The following is an 11,963-nucleotide window of genomic DNA, read 5'->3' as shown; positions in this document are numbered from 1 at the left end:
TTCATGTTTGAGAATATTTTTTAACTTACTGTGATGTTGCTTGTGAAAACCTGTAGTTGGATTATTTGTAATTTGTTTTGTTTTGTTTTATATTTAAGAAAAATATATCTGTTGGTTATCCAAATAAAGTATTTTTTTTAAAATGTAAGCAATAGATACCATTATTTTGTGTAATTTTTTTTCTGTTTGTGTTTTTCTTAACTATTTCATTTATTTGTTTTTTATTATTTCATTTTTTTCAATTTTTAAAAATTAATTTGTTTTATTTTTTTTATTTAGTTTTGGTTAGACTATAAGAAATTGCAAGCGATAATAAGTCCACCATTTAACTGTGTATACCTTTCCTTTTATTTTAGTGTGTATATTAAGGTTAATAAAGGGGAAAAAATGGGAAGTTAGAATTTAGCTTTAATTTTATCCACAAAGTAAAAATAGGTTTTCTGTGTGAAAAAAAGAATATGTTCACAATTTTTTTAGTAAATATGTTCAACAATTACGAGTTACCGACGAAGATATTTTGAATTTTCATATTAATATATACCTTTTCGTACATACATATCGATATTATTTGATATCGATGAAGAAAGCCGTTCCTAATCGCGACCCAAATATTACTTAGATGCTTGTTCTTACAGTTTTCATATTCGTTTGATTTATTCGTAAAAAATACATTTTCACCTATATCGTTTTTCTATTTGCACCCAGTGGTGCAATGCATTTGGACTAACACCACACTAATCTCACAACTCAATAGGTATAAAAAACCCAAATTAAAAATAAAATACTCCATCTACGTAGTGAAACATTAAACTTTTAGCTAATTTCAGTTTTGCTTTGATTCAAATAATCCATCAAATCATTAAATATAATATTTTAGACGTAATAATATGTTCGCTGATCGAATTCTGAGACATTAAAAAAAATACTGGTCTCAGCCTTGGCCCTTGAGATACACTATGCGTGGTTAATAAAGTCCACCCGTCAAAAAAACTTTTATTGTCACATGATTGTTACGCATATCAGTAGTTCGTTGATGTAGGGGAAATTTTTTTCTTCTTTGCCCTTCTAGTACGCAGTGTCAAATTCTTCATGTCTTGTGTCATCTCTCTGGTCAGCTGCTCCCTCTTAATATTAGTCCACCAGGTGGCTCGTGGACAACCTCGAGCTCTCTCCTGTGTGGGAATATCCAAGGCAAGTCTGACCAAGTGATGCATGGGGTAAATTTAAACAATATATTTATTCGATCGATTTATTTCGTTTGCTTTGACTTAGTAATAAAAAAAACGAAGATATATGAGTATATATTTACAGGAATGGGAAGAAGAAATACTCAATCAAAATGAATAAATATACTAATATTAATACAATAAGGGGAAGAGATTGGGAGATAGATGGAATGTTGAGGGTATGAATATTTACACGGCGAAGGTACATTGATTTTATAGCTACAATAACATTAACGCTGGGTCATCACAATGGCGGGTATGGCTTAGGTTCCTTTTTAATAATAATGATGGGCACCATGAGCTCCATGGGCGGCATGAGCCTTGGCGGCGAAGTGGGCGGCCTTGGCGTGGGCGACCTCGGGGGTGTCTACTACCTGACCGTCGTGGCCGATGGGGGCTCCGCCATGAGCGTAGGCTCCATGAGCGTAACCGCCATGAGCGTAGGCAACGGGGGCGTAAGCGTGGACTCCATAGAGTCCGTGTCCATGGGCGCCATGGGCGGCGTTGGAGAAGGCGGCGTGGTGGGCGATTTTAGCGTGGGCGACCTCAGGGGTGTCGATCACGTTTCCGTCATGTCCCAGAGGGGCGGCTCCATGGGCGTAAGCGCCATGTCCGTAAGCTCCGTGGGCGTAGGCTCCGTGGGCGCCGTAGACGGCGGGGAGTCCGTGAGCGTGGATTCCGTAGAGTCCGTGTCCGTGGGCGCCGTGGGCGGCGTTGGTGTAAGCGGCGTGGTGGGCGGCCTTGGCGTGGGCGACCTCGGGGGTGTCGATCACGTTTCCGTCATGTCCCAGGGGGGCGGCTCCGTGGTGGTAAGCTCCGGCGTAGTGGGCTCCGGCGTAGTGGAGGGGAGCGACGTGGTGGGCGTAGGGGACTAATCCGTATCCGTGATCCCACTGTCCATGGTCCTGGCTCTCGGCCAGACCCTCTCCCTTCCATTGTCCATCTTCGTGACCGCCATAGTAGTGGGCGGAGGCGGCTGCCACACACAGGAGGGTTGCGAATACCTGTAGAGAAAAAGACAGTTTATTTAATCATTTTATTATAAACAGTATCTTGAGTATGTCTAAATGTATATGGACAAAACTGGATTCTACTTCTGAGAAAGTTATTAGGATTTAAATTTATTCCACAAGACAGGTAAAAAACATTAGCTAGAGAGTATGAAAATTTTGGCATGTTTCTGTTTTTTTTTTAGTTTTTTACTTCATAAATTTTACCCGCATGTGTCGGGAATATAATATATACTGCCGAAACAATAAAATTGATATTTTTCATGATACTCTCTCAGCTTTTGCGAATAATCTCTTAGGAATAAATCTTATTCATTAAGTTCACACGTACAACTTATTTTTACTATTGCATTGTATCCTGTATAAAAAAAATATTAAAAAATATATATTACAACTTAATGTATAAATCTATTTTGTGTAATTCTATAATTGAAGATAGATATGCATGTAAAATTGTATTGACGAATGCATTCAAATTGTATGTTTTATAGTATGTATCTTTGTTGAAATACCTATTAAAATAAAAAATAAAGATAAAAATGTCAACACATAAAAGAGTTGAGGTTGAATGTGACACATCGTGTAAAGCGGCCATCTAAATCATTCAATGACAAGTCAAAAGCCCCGTTAATGTCTACATATTCTCTTCTCCAAAATGTGTTCCCTATCTTTGCAATAAAATGCAATAACGTTTCTATTATAGATCGAAATGTGTACCGTCATTCAAATTGATTGCTTCTTGTTTGTATTCAAAGCCAAAGTTTTATTAGTCGAATATATAACTTTAGTAGGGAAACTTGTTATGATGTCCTTGCTCAACAGTCATTTAAATTAATTTAGGTACAAAAAAGTAAAAGAAATATACCAACGTAGTTTAAAAAATGAATTTACTAAGTGTATACGGAAAATACGATCTAAGTTGATTATACATAGTTAGCTTTAATTTAATACGATTTATAATTATTATTCTCTAATTTTTATGCCTGCTCATATTAATTACATGGTTAATGATTTTAAATATTTCCGTGTGCGAGAGGTAAACTTATAGAGAGGTTTAGATCGGGTCGCGGTCCTGTGGCTAGTGTCTCGGACTCACGGACCAAAGGTCTGTGGTTCGAATCCCACTCTACCCCAACTTGATTCCCATTTTCTAATAGTGAGTTATTTACAACTCGTTGGAAATGGCCATCAAAATTAAATATTTGGGTAAATCATGAGAACGCAAATGTTTTTTTTTCTATTAAAAAAAAAAACTACGGTTACTCAAAATATGATCAAATTGATTTATTATTATGTCGAAATCAAATTATTCGTCCTCTTTTACATTGTAAATAGCGTCAACTCCTAATTGCTTTAATTACATTTTTTTTATTTTTTTTTATTGTAAAGTAAAAAAACATACCTAACTCCCAAAGCTTATTAAAATGTTAATTAATATTTTTTCGAAAACAAATTTAATTTAAAGCCTCTCATCAAAAAATACAAGAGGTGACAAGTATGTTTCTTTACTGTAAATGAATATTAGGAAGATGCAATTGTATAAATTAATAAATAAAATTCAATTAATCTTAGCCATAGACACCATAATCTAATATGTTTTACCTGTTTGTATTGTCTTAACTTTTTTATTAATGTTTTTTTATTATAATTTTTTTATTTAGTTTTGGTTAGACGGTAAAAAATTGCTAGTGGAAATAAATCCGCCATTTAACCATGTATATCATTGTTTTATTTTTGTATTTATCACATTGTATATTATGGTTGGTAAAGATTTATTTTTTTATAAAAAAAAACAATAATTTGCGTTTCTTTAAAAATTGGATTTTTGGAGATACTGTAGTTTATCTCTTGCATACAGATTTTTAAAGATTGTTTTGTTTTACAAAAACTGCTTCGTTCCAAATAGATAGCTTTTAAAATAAGTTTATTTATATATTGCTTTAAAGAAATAAAATTTTATCATCATCATTCTCCTCGTGTATAGGGCATGGTTATAATACAATTCTTCAATTTGGTCACCACTCTACGTTACCCATTGTAACAAAATTTTTCCGGCTCATTTATTTTAAACTGCATTTACGCGAAAATATAAACTATTATCTTATCTTATATACATTGAATTCACTTAAAAAATAGTTATAAAAGGACAATATCTCATCTGACTTTTTTGTAAAAAGTTGTAAATAATATTTTTGATGTATCCGATTTAGTCTAATGTACTCGTATCTATTTCAATGTGCCTGATAGGTCAATGAGGCATCATATTTATTTTAGATATATTAATATTTCAAGGTCCGATTCACACATTAATTCTCTGTTCCCGAAAATTCACTCTCTCTAGAACAAACACACTGATAACCAAAAAAAATATGTATTTCTGTAACTTTGTCAAACTTCAAGAATCAATTATTCTTAATTTTTTCTAATAATAATTGAGTTTCTAGTATTTTCATTTAATCTTGTATGTATATATTTATACATACATTTTTTTTTCATTTTAAATTATATCATAACATTAGTAAATTGTTTGTAACCTTGGTTTATGTAAAAGCCCTAAATAAATGAATAAATACTGCTTCATTTAAATATGTGTTTTTAAAAAATGTGTTTAAATCAATTGCATACACCATTATAATAATTTATCTAAAACAACCATCGCGTCGCGTTGTATCGTTAACGGAATAAAATAGAGAATCAATGTAGGTATTCTATGGGCGTAACTATTGTAATATCGTAAAATATCTACGATACAAAAATCACAAAAATCAAAAATGTTACCGGTGTGGATATTCGCTAATAAGCGGAATGGGGAATGTTGTAGTACTTAAAGTGGCCACTTAACCCAGCCAATGACAGGTCATAAGCCCTGTAAACGCTCGAATATCCATAATCCTGAATTTGAAAAAAAAAAATCTACCTCATCTCTGTAGGGATATAAATAAAAAAATGTAAAACTAAGTGTTTAAATTTTATTTGTACAACTATCTACAGTAATTTAATTACATTACATTTTTGAGACAATACTTTCAAAACCCTAACACAGATTTTAACACGACCCAATTCAACTAACGCGAAAGAAGAAGGGTACTATTGAAGGATTAGAAGACTGATCACCTTGTATACCAATGCAGTGCTCTATGCAGTGGATAGAGAAATACTGATAATGATAAGTATTTTTCAAATGAAATTTAATAATAGAACAGAAGTATCTAGAAATCTAATAGAAAACGAAAGTCGTTCGTGTTTTTGGTATGAAATCATTCAAATAATAAGAAAACATTGCCCGTACCTCGTACGAGCATTCTGCTGGGTTCTCCTATTGTAACTACATGACCAAAATGTGTAAATTACTCTTTTATAAAAAAGTTTCTAAAGTCCAGAGTACCTTTTTTTTTTTTATTGAAGAAGGTAAAAACATGTACAGAAAATATAAAAGAAAAAATAATGAAACCCACTACACCGCGAAACCGGCTGTCAGCAGGTTTCTTATTCTTCCTTTACAAAGAGAAACGTTAGAGAAATTATATAATTTCAAAAAGTAATATAAACATTATTAAGAACTAAAAGCATACCTAATTTTTACACAAAATTTATTTAAAAAATTAAAATAGATGACATTAAATGACAATCAATATAAAGCTCTGTTACACATTAACCATTTAATAATTTTTTTCTTGAAATCTTTGTCAACATTTTCTTTTAAAATCATCTTAGGAATCATATTAAAATTTTTAGTAATTGTATAAAAAAGTGTTCTTTGGCCATACTTGTTTACAAACCTCGGTACTGACAAGCTTTCGCGTTGTGCTAGCCTTGTATTATGTGAATGTAAATGCCTCTTCTGGTAGTTACTATCAAATTGGTATCTAGTAACAAATTTAAGCCATAGAATAGCATTTACGGACAGGCACCCTTGCTTTTTAAAAAGTTCGGGTACCTCTTCTTTATCAAGTCTAGGTGATCTGTCAATTAATTTAAGAGCAGAGGTTTGTAATGATTGAATTTTTTTAATGTTGGTTTTACAAGAAAGGCCCCAACTGGTAATATCGTACCTAATAATTGATTCTGCTAATGATTGATAAATAAGTCTTAATGTTTTTATTGGTACAAAATATTTTGTTCTAAACATGCTGCCTGTAACTTCAGAAATCAAAGTGAAATATAAAGCAACTAATTATTTATGTATGACTGTATTACGCGTAAAACTGACGTAATATTACAAGTAAAATCACTTCTGTTATTATGCTTTAACTTATTCAATTATTATCTTACAATCCACTCGATAGAGCTGTTATAACATTGGTCAATTACATGGATCGCTTAAAATTCCGACAAACAGAGCCAATTATAACAGCGACACTTGCATATTTCATAAGCCGTGATAATCATATCAGATTTACATCAACAGTATTTTAAGTGTGTCCAAATGTGTGTAAACAAGGCGGGATTTCCCATGTACGAATAAAATTTGTTGCAACAGAAGAAAAACTTTTTTGAGAAAGGAATATGAAGTCGTACGTCGGCATTTAGAAAGAGACCTTCGGCTATATTCGGCTTTGTAGATCTTCGTCTTTGTCATACAGGTGTCGCGTGTAATGTCCGTCAGTGGTTTTTATGCGTTCTTAAGAACGATGGAGACAATTTTAAATGTATTATTTTTTGGTAAAATAGTTTGTTTGCGGGATCTATAATATCTTATTTAAAAAAAAAAGGAAACCCATAACGCTTAGTCACGCCAAATTGTTAACAACGTTTATATATATTTTATTTAAAAAGCCAACATGTATTTTTTAGTGAGGTTTTTTTATTTAGAAGTTATGTTTCTTTTTTGTATCGTAATTTAATATTCATGTGTAAATGTACAATTTAATAAAATAAAAACAAATACAAACTGACTGCATAATTAATGTAAACAACGAATGTCACGAACAAGTAGAAGAATTTTTGTATTTGGGAAGCATGTTTTCAAGAGATGGAAGAGTAAAAAAATGTGTTAAAAGGAGAGTCAATGCGGGCAACAAAATAAACGGCGCACTAAGCACAGTAATTGCTAATAAAAATATGTCAATCGAAGCTTAACTGGCAGTACACAACAGAGTTTTAGTCCCAACACTTATGTATGAGAGTGAAACGTAGAACTAGCATAGGAAGGATGAAAGTCGAGTGAACGCGGTTAAAATTCGATACCTTAGACGAATATGTGGGAAATCAATGTGTGGCAGGTTTACGAATGATGGAATCAAGCAAGAATGTAAATCTGAGCCAGGTATAATTGATAAGATTAAGAAAGGGTCTCTGAGATGGTTTGGTCGTGTAGAACGTATGGACGGCAAGTATATATGGCGAAAATGAACAGTATCGTGAGACCAGTACGATCAAGGAAGACGTGGCGTGATCAGATAAATCACAAAGTCTGGTCATGTCAAGACAGGCAGAACCGAAGCGCATGTATGACAAGATGTATGAATGTAGAAGAAGCTAAAAATGTATGCCAGATGTATGTAGTAGTAGAAAAAAAAACCATTTAAAAAAAAATAGATTGTCATTACAAATGAGTTAAAATAAAATTATGTTTAGTATAAACTATCAGAAGTTTCAATAATTAAATAACAGTAAACATTTTTATAACTGACGACTCATGAGTCATGACTAAGACCGGCATTAGGCACATGACTCATGGATTATGGTAGCAGGCACATGTGCTTTTGTTTTTTTAGAAACTAAAAGTTTCTTAACATAACAAAAATAAAAAAATTACACATACTCGAGACATATTTGAAAAAATAAATATAAGTATGAAAACTGTAACAGCTCTGCTCTGACGAGTACCCTTATCGTGCGACAGAGAAGACGCTTTACTATGTCAAGTTAGCCGAAATGGCCGACAGTCTCTTTCGGTCTAGTCTCTGTCTCTGTCTCTGCATTACGTGAAGGGTAAACTAATGCAGACTTCAATTGTCAAAGAAATAAGAGTTTGCATGAGTATCGTGATTTGCTGTCTCTTTCTTTCGAATTGTGGGGGGAAATGCAATCTTTGCTAAATATAAAATGCGGTTGGTAAGGAAATAACGCGTCTATTTGTTTTACGACAATGGCTTTAACTGATTGATATCGTTAAAATTACTATGGTGAATTGTAACAAAGGATCACCTTGAAAAGGGAATGCCTGAAATACTTTGTAGTCTATCATTGAAACATTTAATTCATTGACTTAAATAATTTTATATTTCGCCTCTAATTGCAGTGGTCAGCGCATTTGCATACCATGCAAGAGGTCGATTTCCGATATAATTGAAATGATTATTATTTTCCTGCAATATTTCATAGTCTGAACTGGTTCATCAATCGTAAGACGGATTATTTTTAACCTATGCTTCCCGACGGTACAAAGTTATCAAAGTATAAAATAATTTATACTTCACTTGTATGAGAATGCATTTGATGCAACTAATCACTGTCGGTACATATTTTGTCATTTTTTATAGTTTCGGCCATTTTGAAGTCATTAGTTCAAAAAATGACTCCTGGGGATCAGTTTTGCAAAGAGCTGTCACCCGTTTGGTTGTGTCAAATTACTACTTCTTTAGTAAGAAAGTTCTTTAGATTATAATGCGCGCTTTTCGTTTATTTTTGAAAACATATTGTAATGGAAAAAACACTACTTATTCAATTTTTTCATTTGAATTGTCAATACATATTTTTGGTTTGTTATTGATTGAGTTTTTTAAGATCCTCGTGATTTTTTAATCTGTTTTTACTATGTTTTATGTTTTTTTTTTAATGTTTTGTTTACTATATACAAATACATTTTTTTTATTACATCTTTGTTTTAACAATGTTTTTTTTCTCTTTTGACTCGGTATTTTGATGTTTTTTTAAATATGCATTTTGCTATACAAACATGTATTTTTTTGAATATGACTTAAAATATTTTCTTACTTTGTATTCTGTTTTTACTACGCATTTTACTAGGTTTTCACTACATTTTTTACTATGTTTTAACTACATTTATTACGATGTTTTTTCGGGTATAAACACAAATAAGTACATAATTATAATACTAGGTTTACTAGTACGGAAGGGCTAGCTGTTCCTAGGTATTGAAATAAATGTGACAAACAGAATTGCAATACAGTATACTTTAAAAACGTAACATGTAACCAAACAATAAACAGAATATTAGCGAACCCGACAGACGTTGTCCTGCCCGAACGGTAGTTTGCCTGCTATTTGCTTAGAAAAAGACTTTTCATTGATAAGTAGGTACCTAGGTACTTTTTTGTGATTAAACTCTAAAACTTAAAATTGTTAATATTTAAATATTTCATTTAAGTTGGTACGTAGTTACTTGTTTATGGTTGAATACCAAAATATAAAATAAATATGGCATTCTTTTTGCAAACGTCAAACTCCGGTCGTCTCAACAACAAAGGGGTGTACTGAGTTCATGCTTCTACCAGCTGAGACAAATTAAATGCATACGCAAAACTTTGCCGGTTGATGCCGCCCGTCAATTAATAAATGCGTTTGTAGTGTCTAGAGTCGATTATTGTAATGGTATCTATGCAGGTCTACCAATGAACAAAATGACTCGCCTACAATCTGTATTGAATGCCGCAGCGAGACTTATTTTCGAAATCTCTAAGTTCAGTCATATCACTCCACTACTTCGGGAACTACACTGGCTACGTTTTCCACAGAGGGTCGAATACAAACTCTGTTGGATTATGTATAAGTCACTGCACAACTCTGCTCCGGAATATCTAAGGGAACTATGCATTCCAGATGAATTAGCTGACAGGCGTCTAACGCTTAGATCAGCTAAGTCTACGGCGAGAGGAAAAGTTATTTTACCTCTACGCAAACAGCGCACTAAATTTGGTGAACGCGCATTTGCGGTCGCAGGCCCTATGGCATGGAATGCTCTCCCAGCAGAGGTGGGAGGCTGTGAAAGTGAAGTAATGTTTCGGAAAAAACTTAAAACCCACTTGTTCTCTAAATTATTTGAATAAATCCATAGCATGTGACAACAAAATAAATTATTTTAAATAAATTACAAATTTAAAAGAATCACTATGTTAAGCGCCCTTGAGGTATTTTGTTACGAAAATGGCGCTATATAAGTTTTTCATAATAATAATAAAAAGTACTTTTATAGGAATACGATTTTTAAAAATGTATTGAATTTAATATTATTTTAGTGTTACCAAAAATCCAGTAAAAAGAAATAAATGGGTAGAAATCATAAGAAATTTAAAAAATTAATCTGATTGAGATCCAGAAAAAACAAATGCTGTTTGTAAACATTCAAAAACAAACTTTTTTTATACAGAAAAAAACAACATGTTTCCATTTTTTTTGCAAATACATTCTCCTCGAATGCCACCCTGGTAGATCGATGAATAAAACATTTATGCTCCTAACTTTATTTTTGCATATTCGATTAAATATTTTAATATCTACGAACACGCACAGCGCAAAGATCTATATTTCTTTGAAAACCGCTCGTAAATCGCTTAAGCCGTATAGGAGGAGTACGGTGACATCACACGTACAGAGGAATGATATATATAAAGATTGAAATCAATACAGGAGTAAGACGTTTGCTCAAATTTTGGCTAGTTGAAAAAAATAGTTTATTGTCAAATAGTCTTAATTAAAAAAAATAAAAATGATGTAGGTTAACTTTAAAGCATTCAAAAAAAATAAGAACCTGCTGGCGAATTGAATATTTACAATTCAGAAGGATTTTAGGTTTTGATAACATTTTTTAAAATATTTTTTTTAATGTAAACGCCTAACTAATAAAGATTTCCGTGCAGCTCAATTGTATTTTAGCGCGTGTTTTTATTTGGAAAAAATAGCTTGTGCAATGGACTCACCAGAGCGTTCATGATTGTCTTGTATGAGCCTTTTCTGAACAGAAAACTGCTTGTGATTCGGGGAGAAATAAGAACTAGCCTTTATACTTCTACAGAGCCTTCGGCAGCGAATGGTAGGGGTAGAAATAAACACACGGTGTTGTGATACTTTCGAACGTGCGATTGGAATTCATAATAAAATTGTTTTGATCGGCTTCTAGATTCCATATCAAGGTCGTTTTTTATGGAGTTAAATTTAATTGGAACTAAAATAAATAATCATTATTGATTTAGGGTTTTCAATGGTTTTTGAAATTAGTGAATTAATTTAATGATTATCATTTTTTTCATATCCAAATAAACTTCCATGTATTAAAAATGTGTAGATACATTTAAGCTATTCTTGCCAAAAAAGAGTAAGTTTCTTGTGTTTGGCAAGCGGTTCTTTAGCGTGGAGGAATAAATATTTATTATAATATGTAGTTGTAGGTATGCAATCAAAACTCTTTATTGCTCAACTGTTCGCCCTCTTCTAGAATATGCCTCCATGGTCTGGTCTCCATTGTATGTCAATCGCATAAATCACATTGAATCAGTCCAGCATCGCTTGCATCAAAAAATTGCGTGGATGCTTGGACTAGAGAGAGGTAACTATTCGTATGCTGAAATAGAGTCAATGTTAAATATTTCTAGTCTACAAAAACGTAAAACTAATATTGATTCCATATATATGTTCGGCATACTAAATGGTATAATCGATGTTCCATCATTACTGGGACAAGTAAAATTCAATATTCCGAATCGTAGATTGAGAAACAATGAAGTACTGTTCATCGATCAGCATTGAACAAACTATGGCCTTAATT

At 32.6% G+C, this 11,963-nt stretch overlaps 1 protein-coding gene across 1 annotated transcript in view; it reads right to left on the bottom strand.

The window, feature by feature from the left end:
• Nucleotides 1-1,368: 1,368 nt before the first annotated feature.
• Nucleotides 1,369-11,963, bottom strand: part of LOC148285640 (uncharacterized) — a 31,401-nt gene continuing 20,806 nt past the window's right edge. Inside the window, exons 3-4 of the mRNA XM_088242607.1 lie at nt 11,119-11,164; nt 1,369-2,230 (exon numbers count right to left, since the gene is read on the bottom strand). Of these exons, the coding sequence (XP_088098733.1) occupies nt 1,502-2,230; nt 11,119-11,164 (775 nt within the window). The 3' untranslated portion in view covers nt 1,369-1,501. The remainder of the gene's footprint in view (nt 2,231-11,118; nt 11,165-11,963) is intronic.

Source organism: Micrasema longulum, unplaced genomic scaffold (genome assembly GCF_059751315.1).
Source record: "Micrasema longulum isolate JH-2025_06_02 unplaced genomic scaffold, ASM5975131v1 h1tg000018l, whole genome shotgun sequence".
In the NCBI taxonomy this organism is placed as follows: Eukaryota; Metazoa; Arthropoda; class Insecta; order Trichoptera; family Brachycentridae; genus Micrasema; species Micrasema longulum.
The sequence above is the reverse complement of the archived record's forward strand: the minus strand, read 5'-3'. Positions and strand labels throughout refer to the sequence as shown.